The sequence below is a fragment of the Coccinella septempunctata genome, chromosome 4 (assembly GCF_907165205.1).
Source record: "Coccinella septempunctata chromosome 4, icCocSept1.1, whole genome shotgun sequence".
NCBI lineage: Eukaryota > Metazoa > Arthropoda > Insecta > Coleoptera > Coccinellidae > Coccinella > Coccinella septempunctata.
The window spans coordinates 4,969,980-4,988,559 of NC_058192.1; the positions used below are offsets into that span (position 1 = coordinate 4,969,980).

The 18,580-nt window shown below is 38.7% G+C and overlaps 1 protein-coding gene across 1 annotated transcript in view; it reads right to left on the reverse strand.

Moving 5' to 3' along the window:
* LOC123311611 (MOXD1 homolog 2) overlaps positions 1–18,580 on the reverse strand; it is an 81,823-nt gene that overhangs the window by 14,623 nt on the left and 48,620 nt on the right. The window contains exon 3 of the mRNA XM_044895664.1: positions 4,824–4,988. Within this exon, the coding sequence (XP_044751599.1) occupies positions 4,824–4,988 (165 nt within the window). The remainder of the gene's footprint in view (positions 1–4,823; positions 4,989–18,580) is intronic.

The window sequence follows — 18,580 nt, forward strand, 5'->3', positions numbered from 1 at the left end:
ACTCTTTTCTCCAGCTATTTCACAAATGACCCACGCCATATGTCTGAAGGATACCCTTCCAAATCCGACCACCAGCGAGAAACCATCCTCAAATCACCTCGACCTGCTCAATTATCCCGAACGAAAACCTCTTCAACCGACGTCCAACTGACAAACGACATACGTGTTTATACACGAGAGAAAAAACCGCTCTTTATGGTTAATTAATTCGATTCCATGTTACTGCGGTTTTTCGTCTTCATCGTTTCTTCCAATTTATTAGAAAACCGGGGGTTAACACCGTCATTAAAAAGTCGTTAAGTTCTCCTTGGCACAAGGACAAAGGATATTATGTTAGGTGTTCAAATGAGGGGTTACGGATGTTGGTCTCTCAATTTGGTAACGACATTCGCACCTTCATTATGACGCTTTTTTTTTCTTCACGATCGCATTATTCCGTTCACACTCGACCGAGGAATCAAATCACCCACCTAGGAAACGCTGACAACTGCCGCATAACTGAAAATGAAAAAACTCTCGAAAAAATCGTTAGTTTTCATCAGGTAAAAATGACACCTCGAATTGAAAATAGGCTGGCGCTAATTAATCGGTGACTGACGACCGACAACATGTGTTTTTGGACACCCTGTATCTCCGAAGTCTGCATTCCAACGTTCCATTTATCATGCAACATCTTAGGGGTTCTTTACGTCAGCTGTCAATACACGCCCTTTGGCACTAATGCCAAAGATTTCCAGATAAATCGTCGAATATCTGTCAGTAATAGCAGTCATTTTTCCCTAACACCCCTAACAATATATCTTTATCGGTCGATTGGCAAATTCATTACCGTGACTTGCAGAAAAGATCGAAACGGCACATTTTAAAGAGGAAATACCATCAGGAAAGCGCTCGCTCTAATGGATCTTCACGGCTCGGATATATGGACAGAGTTAAAAATTCCCTTTCGTAGTCAGTTTCAACCCGAAATAACTATCCGGCTGAGATGGCCGAGCTCCATCTTCGCTGTTTGTTCAATCCGAAACTAGCTGACCGGGTATACTTACGGAATTATCTGATTTGAAATTTAATTTGGGATTCGAAGGTAAGGGAGGAAATGAAAAATAGTCAAATATTTGTCGGCGTAATTAGGATAGACTGCTTGCTCGACTTATTTGTTTTACTCTGCATTTGTTACTATAGAATGCAGTATTTTTTGATTCGGATGAAGATTTGACTGTGATTTCTGATTGATGATTCAATTTATGTCAGTTTCCTGACAGAATATAAGCAGATGCTGCTCGAAAAAAAATTATATGAAAGACACCCACAAGGAACAAGGAATCAACCTCAAGTTTTTTCGCAAATATTCATTATAATGTAAATTGGAAATCCTAATAAAGCTTCGTTATTTTCCTAGCAATAAGACCCACGCATCCAATTTTTTTTTTGGACCACTCGCCGAAATTGCCGAGTGAAAAACTGGAAGGAAACAGAAAGAGCCCAAAATAACTAATTAGTCATTTCGTTTCTCCCTCGATATTTTTCCTACCGCATTTCGGAAATTATTCCGGTACACCAACAAGATTATTCATGATGCTCGGAGATGTATATTTCAGGAGGCTCCCTGCTTTTAATATTTTTATCCTCCGGCGGCGAATTTGTTTATCACTCCGCGTCAAAAACACTGTTTCAAGTTATTTAGATGCTAATTACTGTTTTTGTACGGTTGCACATCAATAATGGAGATGAAAACGTAATACGGACGATTTTAAGTGAAAAGATTTCGACATCAAAGGGGCGGATGCGAATTGGCAAATTATGGAACTGCACGGTGAGTGGCTTTAGAAACATGTCGAGCGTTTATTAGCGGCTATTCGACTGGAATAGATTTCGCGTATCGATTTCGTGAAATTGAACGACAAATATTTCATAACTCCACTTTTCAATCAGTCCGAGATGAAAAAAATATTTACCAGCGTATATATCCACGAAACGCAGATTCCACAAAAAGGTTTCTCATTTTCAAACTTTCACCGCTCGTTGAATGGAGGTTACTCTTTCATTCAACCACACCTATAATCAAAGTTTATCATTCAATTCGTTACCATAGCCACCAATATGAAACGTGTCCTCAACGTTTTATCAATGGGATGTAAGAAACGTTGAATCAACTTTTATCTCTTAACGTTTATTCAACGTTAAATAATATAATAATAATTTAATAATAATAATAATAATTTATTCATCCTTTCAGATACCGCAGAGGTATATAGGAAATGTCAATACAAAAGTAAGCAATACAAAACTATTATTCTAATACATCAGAAAAGAATTCCTTGAAATCATAGTATCCCCTGGAAGATAACATTTTTTTGATCTCCCTCTTGAACATTATCTCATTCATGGACTTAAACCTATTCGGCAGATGATTATATAATGCAATACCGGCATATATGGGGGATGACTCGTATTTGGCCGTCGAGTGCCTTGGCACACAAATCATATTTCGGTTCCTAGTTCCATAGCTATGGAAATCAGAGCATTTTGTGAGACAATTAATATTAGATCGCACATACAAAAGACAATTTAGGATGTAAATGCAGGGTAGTGTAAGTATTTGATAGTTCTTGAATATCAGTCTGCATGAATCTCTAGGTTTCAAGCCGAATATAAGACGAATGATCTTTTTTTGAGTGATGAACACACGATCGCATTCCGACGATCCGCCCCATAGGATGGTATTGTAGTTTAGGTGACTGTAAACAATAGAATAATATATATTCAATAGGGTTTCTGTGGAGACAGACCCCCTCAGACGATGCAGAGCATAATACGAGCTATTGAGCTTACGGCATAAATGGTCAATTTGAAAATTCCATCTCAAAAACCTGTCAACGTGCAGTCCCAGAAACTTGACATATTCAACAGTCTCAAGAGAATTACCCGCAACTGTCACCGCAAGTGGAGTAGACCCACCGAAATCGCGGTTTTGAAACTTAATTATTTGAGTTTTCGCCAAGTTTATAATAAGCGAATTTTTACGACACCAGTCGAGAAATCGCTGAATAAGTTCTTCACATATATGTTTCAATTCTTCAATACTTTTCGCCCTTACCGCCAGAGAAACATCATCCGCAAACATCACTAGAATAGCTGCAACGAGATAGTCTGGTAAGTCATTAATGAACAAGAGAAAAAACAAAGGTCCCAGAACTGACCCCTGGGGAACACCTAGCCCTGAGTGATATCTTTTAGAAAAGTTGCCATTGAGGTCGACGAACATAGTACGATCGGACAGGTAACTGGAGATCCAGTCAAGAAAAATACCCCTGAATCCGATCTGGTGCAATTTGTCGATTATGTTACTACGAAAATTCAACGTTTCTTCCACGTGTGTTTACTGGGCTTTAAGACATAGTGTTTAGGTTGCCTATATACTCTAAAAACCAACAGGTATTTTATTAAAAAAATGTGAGTGTTTTCAACCCCGTCATCTGAAAGAAACGCCAACAAAGCAACGAAATTAATGTCGTTGAATGAATGAGAAAATTCCGCGGATAAAAAATAGGCCGCCGGTGTTCTTAACAGACCCGAAACTTCCACTCCAAGACCATATTTCCGGGCTCAACTTCTAGCAGAAATATATCGCAGATCGTTACATATTCCTGACGGAAATATTCAAACTTGGAACTACACCTCCATAAATCATGGCGCTCTGCGAAGCCACTTCCTGAAAATTTAAAGAAAGGGCAGGCGGGGGCGAAAATAGAAGTAACCTTCTACGGCACTGGGACCGAGCCGGGAGAAAGGTCAGATCAACCTAATTGACATAAATCTTGATTGACGGACTATTCCTCCGGAAATCCGTCGTTTGTCCCGGACCTTTGGGAATTATGTAGTGGATTTGAATAGAAAGTAAATATTTGAGGATTTTCCTAGCCTTCCTCCACGTCCAAGAAACGAGGTTATCGTTCTGCTACTAACGAGCGGCAGGAAGAACATTACGAGCGGGAATATTCATGCCTCGCGGAAAGTGTTGATTTTGTAATGGCAGCGCTTGTTGATGTTTGACTTTCCTGCGACTTTTATCCACTTGTAGGTAAATCTTCGTGGGTTTCCCATTATTTAAGTGGGGTTACACCAATTACACGAACCTCTGCATTCCCTGTAGGTTGAGTCAGTTTACGATGCTCTCTGAGAATGTGAAAATTTGAGTTCGTTAATCAGCCAGATAGTTTCGGTGTTGTGCGTGTCAGAAATTTTGATTAAAACGATCCAATGGAATTGGAACTCTGCAATATTTTGTGAGGATGATATAGCTACAGAAATGTCGTTTTTTTGCTCTATTGATGTCACTCAGAATCCGGGTTTCATAAAGCTTGACCGTGGAATCAACGCTTGATTGACGAATAGACGTCAATTTTTTTTCAAGCGATAATTCAGCCATGATCATTCAGAATATCATTCTTACATCAAATTATAATGTTCATATGTCCAGTCAATTATTCTCAATTGCTACTTCTTCAATATATTCAGAAATGAAAAATTTTCAGTGATTCCGCTTTAGAAATCGACTGACTGTCAAATCGTTGATCGGACAATCAAAGTTTTATGAAACCCGCTGTTAATTTACTTTCTCACCTGGCAAGTTATGGTGCTTCCATTTACCAATGTATTTCCCTCACAAAATCAAGCTTTTAGGTACACAAAACTCATAATATCATTTCTGTCCAAATATTCAAACGTGTCCTCGAAATAGGAAAGAACCAATTTGAATTCAACCCATTAGGGATGGCAGATAGCGCCACTTACAAAACTCGTATTCGAATTGAATTACTTACCGTGATCGGGATATCGTGGTTATCGCAAGTGTCTAGCCGCCTCCAGAATCTCAACACGGTGTGTGTATTGTTTTCGTATCCCAGCAAAAGTCTGTAATCCTGGCTGGGATCAACTTCCGGCTCCCTATCTATCGAACTTCCGGGCGAGTCCTTAACATGCCGGTCCTGAAACAATAGCAGAATATTCAATGTGCGCACGGGGATAGTTGAAAAAGTGGGTAGTTAGCACGTGTAGAGGAGTGGAAGTTTGGGTGGTAAGCAACGTCAACGACGACTTTGTAGGCGCAGGAGGGAATAATGTACCACTCGTGGTTCTTGGATTTTGCAGGAAGTAAGGAAGAATATGGAAGTGATCTCTTTCGGATAACTCGTTAATCAATTGGAAAGCTATTTTCCCCATAGATGAAATAAAATCTACTGCTGAAATAAACGGTAAATGCAAAATCGTCAATATTTCTTCAAGGGGGGATTTCTAAAGGTGGAATCTAAAGATACACTGCGCAAAAAAATTAACGCACATTATGGAAATCTCAAATTTATTCTTCAACTGAAGGTGTTCTCAATGATAATTATTTTTATCAGAATTATGCATGCATATGTTATCCAGTTTCGACGGTTTTCTTCAATACAGATGTTTTTTCCCAGCAGGAATAAAAAAAGATGAATGATGATGAGACCTATGAGTACGAATTCAGGTGATTTTTGACAGGTTTCTAGGTCGACGAATTATTCAGAAAACCAGGTTTTGGAAAAAAGGCCAACTAGTTTCGACTTTATAAAATCTTCATCAGGGCTCTAAAATGGTACAACAAAACTACAATAATTTCGGATGTTCGAAACTTACAATTAAAGATCAAAACCTTATTTAAAAAAATATTTTCAAAATACATACACACACATATACTATTATAAATGAGGAAAAGGGTTCGGAAAAATTGAATTTGACCCAAGAGGAATGTGCCCAAGCGGTAGTTTTGAGAGAAGAAGGGTGGACATACACAAGAATTGCAGAAAGGTTTGGAGTTTCCCATACAAGTGTGTCCAGAATGTTGCAGCGACTCAGGGAGACAGGTATTAATGTCCGAAGACCTGGACATTTTGCCTCTACCATTGTGATCGACGTTCCCTTGTATACAGACGTCCACATGAAAGATATGCTTAGTGCAATTTCCTGAATACTACTGGTTTCGGGGGAGGATCGATTATGGTATGGGGTGGAATATCTTTGACTGCTCGCACAGACCTAGTGGTCGTTGATAATGGAGCTATGAATGCTGATAAGTATATAAGGAACATTCTTGAAGAGCATGTAGTGCCATTTGCCCCATACATTGGTGAAAATTTCATTTTTATGGACGATAATGCCAGACCCCATCGTGCGCGCATCGTTCAGGAGTACCTTGAAGAGGTTGAAGTCTCCCGGATGGAATAGCCAGCAAGAAGTCCAGATCTCAATCCGATTGAGCAGGTTTGGGACAACCTCAATAGAATAATAATAATAATAATAATAATAATAATAATAATGTTTATTCATCTATAAACATGGTTTACGTTACAGAGATCATACCAGATATAGTATAATCTGTGTGTAACTATTAATTATAACTTAATTCAATTCTACAATATATAATTTCAAACATAAATAAACCTTTCCTAACATTCACTTCACTGTGAAGGCACTCCTGGCTCTTATTCAAAAATCCAAACCGGGTTTTACGTTGCTCAAATTGGTGAAATTATCCTGTCATAATCGGTGAGTAGTTTGTCCTAATCGGTGAGTATATTTGTCCTAATCGGTGAGAATGTTTCGTCATAATCGGTGAGTATTTGGTATTATAGTTGGATATTCTGATGTATTTTGTTTCATTCATTGAATTTATTAATTAAATCATTTGCTTCTCTTATGTTCAACTGAACTAGCCATTCCCTGGTTGTCCTCTTAAATTTCTTATAATTTCTAATTTTTTTCAACTGAATTGGGATCGCTGCTTATACTTTAGAAACAAGGAATTGAGCTGATCTCTGTCCTATTCGCTTAAAACATTTTGAGGTATAGTAGGTTCTATCTTTATTTCTTGTTTCGTATTCATAATCTACGTTATTTAATGGTATCTTTCCCTTGAACACGCTTACGGCCATTTTTAGAATGAATAATTTCCTGATGTTGAGTATTTTGGATTTTTGGAATAGAGGCTCACTAGGGTATGTTATTCTTTTACTATATATGAAGGCTGAGAAGTTCAGAAAATCATCCAGCTACTCTTAATGACTTAGGAATCCAACTCGGAGAAATCTGGGAAGGATTAGATCAGAACATTTTAAGATCACTCATTTTGAGTATGAACCGTCGTTGCCGAGATGTAATTAACGCAACTTGGTGGAAATACCAAGTATTAAATCACTTATCAGCATTTAAGTATTTTGAAAATTGTTCATTTCTCTTCTTTCACATAAGATTCGGTGAATTTTTCTTCCATTTAATGTGTCTTGTTTCGTTCAAAACCTTCCCGAGAGAACATGAAAAATAAGTTATAAAGTCAATGTAAAGTTAACTTTCATTAAAATTGAGATTTTCAGAATGTGCGTTAATTTTTTTGCGCAGTGTAGTTATTCAAATTTCGTCACCTAAAACCACTAACAGAAATCGAGCTTAAGTTCTCTCAACTCTCTGAGTCGTTTAAACGTATAGGTACTTTATGACACATAATCACAGAACTGGATATATTCTTTGATGTTTTCTTCCAAATTTCACGATATTTTTATTAACTAACTATACAGTATATGTGTAGATACATATACTGACTGAAGTTAGGCATAATTTTCATTGAATATAATGCAAAAGATTGTATGAAATGTTGAAATTTTTTCCTGAAGTATCAATCTTAAGAATACTAAGAATATCCTTCATCAGATGTCACTCGACTTCAGTGTCAAATTTTGTCCCAAGACGAACAAAACGTAAACAGCGGAAATTTCAATTTTACAATTTCCACCCACATAAGATACGAATTCCGAAAACTCCAGCGTTCGGAGTCTGAATAAGCTCTATTTAAATTAAGGCAACATCTGCTTAACCCTCATTCCACGAGAGCGTGTGTATCATTCAATCTCTTAACGTGTGAGGTCCAGCATTATTTATTGCCTCCATACCGGCCATCGGTCCCCATTCTCTATAGGCCAACTACCAATAAACTCGTGGATAAATGAATTGTCACCAGGGTCCCAGCACACACCGGTCTTTTCCTATTCGATCGAATTAGTAGATCCGAAAGAAGCGCTTCTGTTACCGCCAGGCTCGAAAAACGATGTCCGACCGAATTCCCTTATCGTCCATTGATCACCACTCGTTATACTAAATGGCATATTTCCTCAATCTCATCCGTATCTACAAGAATTATTGGTTCCTGGAAAGAAAACACGAAATCGGTATATATAGACGTTAATAACCGGTGGGGGAAACTGAGGTGGTCCCTACATATACTCCGTGTTTGGAATCGGATGAATTATTTATACAGATTTGATGAATTTTCGTTCGGATTCCATTCGGCATTCTGATCAGGATTCGGGCAGGTACGACCGGGCGAAGAATACTTGATGATCTGAATAACGGACTTTTATTATTATCGTTCCCCGCGCTCTCACACAACGAATTCAAATTCGATTCAGCAACTACTTTATTATTTTTTATGGCCACAATTTATTCCCTGTTTATACGAAATTATCTCTCGAATGTCTTTATTAAAAGTCGTTATAGGGAAAAATGTTGATTCAAATTTCGTGTTTTCGGATAAGAATTATCTTGTTTTCGACGGCTTTATGTTTTCCTCCAAAAGAATGGTTTTAACGACGTCGACACAGAAATTCTTCGACAATACTCGATGAACCAAAATATTCCTCTTGTCAAAGGAACCCAGTCCCTTGAAGGCAATGGGAAATCTGCTGAAGAACTTAAATAATTTCATATTTTGTCAAGGAGTTGGATGTAGCTGTAGATATGGAGGTATTCACGTATCTTCCTTGCAAGGAAATTCCGAGTGCACAGCCAAAGATGCAGAGGAAGTAGACAGTCATTAACCATGCCATTTTTGCGCGCTCACGATAAATAACTATCGAATACCAATTACGTCCATATAGACTGCGTAATTAATATGGGAAAAGCACACGTACTCCTCTCCATAACCGCAATTCATGTTAGCCATGACTTAATTAGGATCACGTTTACTATAACTACAAGCTGTTTATCTAAGGTAATAATCAGGCCTTAACTTCTACCCAACTCCTCCGCTTTATATGACATTTTTATTCGCGATAAAATCAGACGCTTAAATTCACCTGCGAGCTAAGCGGCGATGACTACACGTTCTGCCATCAGGTACTTTAATCTTATGTGAGCGATAAAAACTTGCCGAAACAAAACGCATTCTTCGCTAAACACAGCTGCTAGAAGAATTCGGAACATTATTGGATTTCAGGATATTTAACGGAGGCTAATTTCTGCCCTTTTCGTCTACCAGAAATCAACAATAAGCTAACACATAAACATGAAAACCATAAAATCCCTAAATGAAAAGCTCTAAGAACAACCTGCTGTATATTTGTAATTTTCCTACTAGATGAGAAGTATTCTATACCTTCGTACAATTACTTCTGCCTTGCCGACTCATTATCAACCTTTTGAATAATAAACAATAACGCAATCTTGCGGAATTCGAGCCATAAATGCTTCCACCTGTCATGAAAAACGTCCCCAGTCCGTTGAAAACCATTAGAAATGTAAATTCAGCCTCGTCAAAGGGAGATCGTTACTGAATTATTACATTAGCGGTTGGAGACAGAGAGAGGGTTGGTTTTTAACCAGACTTTCCACTCAAGGAACAACTGTCTCTCAACCCTTCAGGTCCCCAGGATTAACCGTACCTCACACAGCTAAGGGTTATCTGCCTCACGATAACCAAGTTTCGGAATTGACTGATACCAGCAGGCCAAGCTGCGGTAATACATTCAGCTGAAACGACAACTTATTTATCAACTGACAGTCTTATTTACGAAAATACATTAGATTCGTAAATCTCTGTTACGGTTAATCCAATTAAATCTGTTCGGAAGATTCACCTAAGCGGTAAATGAGATTTTTCGAGAATAACCAGAACAATTGCTTGTAATTAGAGGCATTATGAGCTATTGATCCTAGATTGAATTAATAAATACCGGAACAATAGAAATTTCTTCACATTTCTTCCAAGAAGTATTTTCACGTCATTCCATTGAAAAGACGGAGAAGTCAGAAGAATATCTTTCATTGATTCCTGGAATAACGGAGAGATGATATCTCATTTAGAAAAGCAATTCGCAAAGCTGGGTATAGGTATAATAGCAAACGACGCATCTACTCAGGGAGCAAGTGAATTATTTCATTTGCTCGGGGAACTTTACACGAAATAGATGAAATATTCCGTTTGCAAGATTATTTCTGCCTTACTAATCTTTCCCATTAGTCTCCCGTCCGCCCTACTTGAAAGGAATTTATGTAAGAAAGCTCCTTCCATCTTACGGATGACAATGTACACAAAAAATTCCTAATGAGTAATATTCTGAAGACATCGAGTCGAGATCCCTTTGAACTGCACGGTTCGGCAAGTTCATTAGCGTATTCCATTTGTCCCTTCTCCTTAAATTCACGTTCTAATTGCTAATTGGGTTCTTAAAAGCCGCAGTTTCGAATATTTCGATCCGGAGAGGGTTTAATTTATGTATACCCCGTAAATGACAGCTTAAATATGTGTTGCTCCGAGATACGCCAACTGTAAAGTGGGACCATATGGAAGGGCCATGCCATGTGTTAATTAGCCCACGGGTCTATATGGGAAAAGGGGGCAATTTCGCTGAATGGGAATACGCCCAGGTGAAAAGTGTATCTGATTTTGAGTAATGATATCACGAGGGCTCGCTAGATACACGCAGATTACGGCTGTCTAGTTTGAAAAATTGATTTCCTACCGTAAATATGAGATTAGACACGCTTATCAAGATGAATTGATGTCCGAATTTAATCTGTATAATTGCAGCGGCTTTATTTCATTCTTTCCTTTTCTTCTGACAGAGAAAGCCGTCAGCGAACGTAGGAAATCCAAAGAAAAGTTGAATTGTTATCTTTTTCCTTTAAGTATTAACTTTTATGGTAGAAGTGCTCAATTATTCTTGTGTTTGTGAGTATGTATCTATTTTAGCTTCATGTCAGTTCTGTATAACATCTCAAAACCTTTTCAACTTGTTCCCATAAAAATGTTAAGATCACCTATCTGAGAATAGTATAAATCGCATACAAAGGAAAAGGACAGCCGTAAATTTGAAATCCCCATTAAACAGAAAAATTTAAACCCATCATTTCTGTCATAATGGGTGGAGGCTTTATTAAATCATATATCTAAAGTTATGGAAATAAGATTTAGTGGAAGGGTCTAGAGCTAGAGGGTTTTCATTTGAGATGCAGGTCAACGATTTAGCGTCCGTCCCAGGTAAATATTGAGATCTGACATGGTGTCCTCCAGTGGATTCGTGTGTTGTCAAATACGAACAGGTTTTTTGGAATCCGCCGAAATGCTACAGGAGGTAGAAGAAATTACCAAGGAAACTTTGGGCCGTGCACGATAAAACCCATTACATCCGTTCGAATGAATGCGGCTGATGTGATAGAGCCAACTGAAACGGTTTTCAGTGATTATTTCACCTTTCTTCTCCCAGAAACGAGATCGTTAGGGTACCTTGTAAGTTGCGCAGCATTTCACCCTCAATGTCTAATGTTTAATGGTCTAGGAAGCAATAAGGAAATAACGAACGTCTTTTTGATGTCGGAAAATACGAATAGCTTCGGCAGCGCTAATTGAGTGCCTCCACATGAAAGGTCGAATTTGACCACCTTAGGGTCCTTTATGACGCAATTCCACCACGTCCGAAGGCATTAAGCCTTGGATAAGTTGCGGCCCATTTCATCAGGGGGTTCTAATGGGATTTTTCGCGGAAAAAATTAAGGTTTTTGGTCCATAAAATCTGCACAACCTAATACAGGAGCAACAGCCACAAACATGATTCATTGTGGCTATTAAACACCACAGCACCAATCCAAATTCCTAAGTGAAGTCTCTCTCGTTCAATCTCATTAAAAAGATTTAGAAATTCAAATTAGCAACCGTATAAAATAATTTCCGGCTAAAAATAAAACCTATTTGTGTACAAAAACTGGTCACAATGAGTCTGAATTCTCGAGAAGCTGGTTGTTTATTCTACAGGAAGTCCTTCGAAAATTGGTGAATAACGTCGTAAATACCACCTTCAACCGGTCAATTACCGTGCACTATCATTATTTTATTAGACGGACAACCAATGCAGATCATCGTGAAGATAAAATAATAATTTCACACCTAACAAAAGGTTAGCACCTCACTCGAGTGTTATTACATTCGGTGAATTGTATAATTTGGTGAATGTGGAAAAGGTAGCAGTCAGTCGGATCAGCGTACGATTTAGCCTAATTGATGGGCGATTTCGGAGGTTAGTCAGAAGTTTCAGATTGTCCGAGGTTGTTTGCCACGGAGATAATTCGAAATCAGCGGATTTGTGCTCTATAAACCTGCCTTTAGTTACCGTATAATATATGGCAATTATCTTTCGAATAACATCATTAGGTCAATAGGCCCATCAAACTGACGTCATGGCCAAACATTAATGGCATACAAACAACTCAATGGGTGCTCCGAGATGGAAATCTATAAAAGCCCCCAAAAGAAAATGTTCCATTCATCAGACCTCGTGAAACGAATTCCTCCCGATACCCCAGAAGTTTCCATTCCGAGATCAACATTTCATTCGAAGCTGTTTATTCCTTTCAGCGCAGAGAAGTCGGGGATGACTTCACAGTCCGCGTCTTCGTAATTAATTTTAATTATGATACGAGGCTTTCAGAACCACCTGTTTCCATTGAGTGTCGTACATTTATCCCAACAGTAATAAATTTCTGCCTCTTTGAAGGAGCCACAATTCAACCAGCTCGCAGTGTGAGAAGGATATTAATAGTATACTGGAGTTGAGGGAGAGACGAAAAAACGAATTGAATCGTTGGAAAAAGAAAACCGTCGAAAAATTTCACATTCTGAAGCGTCAAAATCGAAATTGTCGAAGGGTTAAATTACGAAGAATGAATTAAAGTTCAACATGTATACTGAATTCCAGTCGGAACGGCATAAGAGGCATTCCAACTCCGAAAGCTATCAAAGTTGTCCCATCAGACCAAGAATTTCTTATCAGCGGGATAGATCCTTGCCACTTCCATCATATAAGGTGGCTCTGAAATTTTCAGCAAACTCCAAATGAGTAATTAATGCGGAGCTCAGAGACACAACTGTAGAATCCAGGCATGAACGTATTCCGATCTCTCTGCCAACAAAACGTTAACATCGGTTCCAGGCTGGCCCAGATTATGTTTGCATGTTTGTGGAATCTCGATTGAAACTTTGTCCAACTAACGCGGGGTCTTTGACAAGAGTCACCTGTGTGGTTCATTCAGAAGTGTGCCATGACGATTTTCTATCCTTAGAATCTATTCGAATACATATTATGATGAAATGAAAATAGAAAAGTATCGGAAAAAGTATTAGTTTAGGGTTTAGCAAGTATTTTCATCATTCATGATTTGGTGGGATCATTATTTTTTTCTTGAGTGGTTTAGAACATTGAAAGAATAGCACATGAAAGAATACTGAGTATATTTCCAAGTATATTCTGTATATCTAAAAATAAATAGCCTAATGCGCTTCTGAAGCATAAAATTCTCGCTCCCATAATTGGTTTATTCGAATCAATAAAAGTCAAGCACTCCCCCAAAAGTAATATTTATTGTATCCTTAAATATTCCGCAACTTACTGAAAAACTCCCCTCACTCTTTATTGAACCATCAATCAAAAATGGGGACGGATTATTACTAGGGTTAAATTAGGGGAGACAACGAATTTTCATTGGTCGACATCCCCCAGCGTGAGGAAAGTAGCAACAGAAAATTCCGCAGATATACGAGCTGCAAAAAGTGCCAACGATCAGAAGGTTTTAATTAAATTCCTACGAAGATTCTTTGAGCAATTAGATATTCGGAGGGCGATGTTGTGTAGATTGACGATCGATTTTCGACGTAAAAATCGGCACCAAACAATCGCTTTATTCTATTGGCATTCATCTTGTTCGATTGTTATGCGTATTGAAAATGGGAACAAGAATTTTTATTCAGGTAAATGATGAATACTGTCGCTCTTATCAGTTTGACACGGATCTGCAGATGGCACTCATGACCTAGGTAACATCTACGACTACCCGGCGATAGGTTGCGCAACCGGCTATATATCTCTTAATGGGGCCTATCCTGATGATTCTTCAACAAGATGGAAATGGCGAAAACTGCCCAGTACCCTAAATCTTTGTGCGTTTCAAGATTAATAAGTGTCGGCGATGATAAACCTCCAACAATTTCGTCCGTTTTCGGCGGCACCAACATGAACAGACCCTTGTCATTGTGCGTTGGAAAGAGGTTAGGCTACCGTGAACGGACGCCGAGTCGACAAGCCACCAGTCACGCCGCATATTAAAAATATTCCAACTGGGTCCGGTCCGACTGGTATAACCAGAAGCCGGATGAAAGATTTTAATAATACGATTTCGATCGTAAATATTCCTTAATTATTTGGTGTTGTACGTTGTTTGTTGCTCTTAAGGATACACCGTCGTTGGTCGAGATCTTAGCATGGTGATACGGCTCTAATTTATATAGGCTCGGCTGGTTCCGAGATACGTCCGATTTCCAAGGCTTTGTACCGTTCGGAACGCGGCCAGATGATGTATCGGTTTATACGTGTGACATCCGAAACCAGAAATATCGGATTAGGGATTTGTGTTTTCGGTTTATTGACAAGGCCAATTTTTTTGTTCCGTCGGCGTATCGGTTTCAGTCGGAGCTCTCCTGATGGGATTTCCGATGCGAAAACAAAAAGGTCTCGGGTATAAAACTACGCCTCATTCGAAACTTAATTAGAGGAACGTTAATTCGACACGAAAAAGAAATCGGAGACCGAAAATCCAACGAGGCAGCTCGTCCGAATCAAAGCGATTCGAATTATTCAGGCTGGATATTGCCGAATATTGTCTTTCCTCTTCAAGGGGGTCCTTTTACATCCATCCGCGCGTCGGTACAGAAATATTCGCGATGGATCGAATGACGTTTCACGAACAGCTACTCGGCTCGCATTCCATTCTTTCAAAAGAATCATGGGCGCGCCATCCATAAATGAATATCATGAACATAACATACTTTGGAGTGCCCTTCAGCAGGCTGAAGGAAGAAAAATGGATAAATATCGAACTTGTACTGCAAAGTAGCAAAATTCGATACAAATCCGTGGATGAATGAAAGAGTTGAAGTAACAACTTGGCATCGGCATCACGGGCATTCTGGAAGCTAAAGGATAGAGTGTTTCAAAATCACGACCTCAATCTGAAGACCAAAACAGCTGTTTACAAGGCAGTGGTCCTCCCAACGCTTCTTTACGGAAGCGAAAGCTGGACGTCCTACAGGCGACATATTAAACAACTTGAAAAAACGCAACAACGTCATCTAAGACAGATAATGCACATCAGATGGATCCACAAAGTTTCGAATGCAGAAGTCTTGCAGCGCGCGAGTTGTACAACAATTGAGACTCAAGTAACGAGGGCCTGACTCAGATGGAGCGGCCACATTCTGAGGATGCAAGACACAAGACTCCCCAAAATAGCTCTATATGGCGAATTCACTGAGGGAGCCCGGAAACCAGGAGGCCAGTAAAAGCGGTTTAAGGATACACTATATCAATCCCTAAAATCAGTTAATGCCAATCATAACTGGGAACAACTAGCATTAGACAGGTCACAGTGGAGGTCTTTGGTACACAGTTATAATGGAGACTCGAGAAGGATACAGCGGCGGCCAGATCTGGTTGGTGACTATCCATGCCCGGAGTGTGGTAGGATATGTAGGTCACGGTTGGGACTCTACAGTCACAGGAGAGCACACAGTCGCAATTAGCCCTGAAAGATTATAAGTCTGTTCGCACTTTTTTTTTCCTTTCTTCTTCTTTTCTTTTTGTTTTTTTCCCTTTTTTCGTCTTTTTGTAGATTCATTCCCGGCAACGGGATACAGCAATGAATGAATGAATGAATGAATGAACAACTCAATTTTAAATTTTGAAACACGGTGAATTAGAAGTGTTTCATTGAAAATAAGAACATCGACACCCGCAGGACCTTCATAAAAACTCCCATAAACCCCAGCAAAGGAGCTTTCGGTCGAGAATGGAACCAATCCCAGTTGAAAAAATAATTTCCAACACGCCACACCGAGAGCGTCTTCCCTGCATCCGAATCCGACTCGAAAGGAAATTCTTCGTAAGATGAATGATGTTCATTTTACCTGTCCGCGTCTAAATGCTAGATTAAAACCGTAATGGACCGTTACAAACTGAAATAAAGTGAGTGGGATAAAGATGAGAGATAGGGAAAAACGCGGAGGACGTTTTAATTTCTCCCGTAAGACTTTTTAGGCTTTATTGTCGACGGTCATAACCCAGACCGGGATTTTGTTCTTTCGTTTCATAAATAAATGGGCGAGGTTGCGTTTTGTGCCGACTATGGTGCTACGAAGTTTATGGAATTTCAGTTTTAATGGTCAATGATGAATAGTGTCGATGATGAGGTTAAGTTAGGTTAGGTTGAGTTGGGTAAGGTTAGGTTAAGTCAGATCAGGTTAGGCTATGATGCGATACTGAGTTTCTCATTAAAAAATCAAAGAATTCATCGTTGAAGAATAGAAATGCACAGAGAACTCATAAGTGCTATTGGCATTTTAATCATAACTGCAATTAATAGTTTTTCATAAAATGAATCATGAATCTTTGTAATCGGGGTTGATAAAACTTTCCTGAATAGATAATAAGAAAACGAAACCACCTAATTACATGTCGAAATAGGCCAGGAACAAAGATTGCCCGTACTCTACACCAGAATCGAAAACGTTCAAGACAAAATTTTTAATGATCGTCATAAATCAGAACTAACAACATTTATCACAATTTTATTGTTTTCGTTTTCATGCATTATGTAAGAAGTTTATTTCTGTCGAACATAAATGAGAACAGAACGAAACGCAACTCTGACTTCTTCGTTATTCGTCGGTTTCATGTCTGGGCCTAATAACGCTATATTAGGAACGATTTAATTGAAAACTTGTAATACATGAATGACCCGAGTCGTAATTTTTATGGAAATGCGAAACGGCAGACACGGTATCGAAATGCTACCAAATTTTGAGCTACCAAATTGGTGAATATCCTGCTGAAAGAAAATTTTATCACTCCCATTTTCCTTTTATACTTGACATATAATTCTTTTCACATCCCTTAAAGTCAAATAATATGTTAACTTTTCCCTTACTCGACTCAAGAGGTTAATTAATGAAAATAATGAGGCAAACCACGGCTCTAATCTGTTCACTCTCACTGATCACACAAGGACATCAACATTTAATTAAAATGAATCCTGCAAAGCCAACATAACCAGCCACATCGAAAGTTTCCTGTGTAGAATTGGCTGGAGGGAAAAAACGTTTTCTTCCAATTATTGTCCTTCGGCTACTTTGATGTCAATTAGTGTCACTTTGAGCGCGACAACCAAGTCCAATCGGAATTCATGAAGAGGATTTTGTTGGGTAATTGACGGAATTATCTTTGTTATTATAAATATGATCGCGTGATCGTATAGAGGTCCAGGTGAAGGGATTTTTCCACATTTCGCTTGCTACATAAAAAAATGATGGAAGACTGAAATTTTTAACGTTAATCCTCATCAATTATTGTAGTTCCAATTTTGTTATCGTGGAGGAAGCACGATCAAGTTCCAACTTCAAGTCGAAAATTTCTACTTGCTTATTTGAGTTCGAGACAGTTTTCCTGGCGAAATGTAATAAATTAAAAGTTTGCGGCGGATTCTATATAATAAAGTTACTTTTGCGTTTTGGCGGGAACTTGGCTTTATAGGCGCGAATTTAAACAAACATAGACATTTTTCACCATCTTGACAGCGCGAAAAATGAAATGACACAAGAATCATGACATTGGCATAACTAAACACTGAAGTAACTCGGATATTTGAAATGGGCATTTTGTTCCTCTAAAAATTCAAATGAATATGCTAAATCATATTTGTTGGGAAACTGCAAACAATGGAGCTCAAGAAAATATCGTGATAAAAAAAACAAATTTCACCAAACTCACTGAATTAGATCATTGCCGCAGATAAGTAACGGGAATGGACAAAGTAAAAGGGCAAGCATGGCGACAGCTAAAATAAATTTGACCTGGGCTTCCACGGTGTTGGTACAAGAAGACCTTAATTACAACATCACAGGTTCTCTGCCTGGCAATCAGATGAGATACGACAAAAAATAGGGGAACGAAGAACCTCGACAAATTAAAAGAATTGCACCAGAGCAAGGGATTTGCGTGAAATCCATTCGTAACGCCGAGACAGAACACCGAAAACAAGTAAATCCTTCAGAATGACTATCATAAAAGGAGCAGTTTCCGAATTGTGATCGTCTGGTAGATTCGTTACTGTCTCTGTTTGATATAAAGTGGAATGAAATCCTCAACTGAGGTTGTCCAAAATTGGTGAATATTTTCACTTG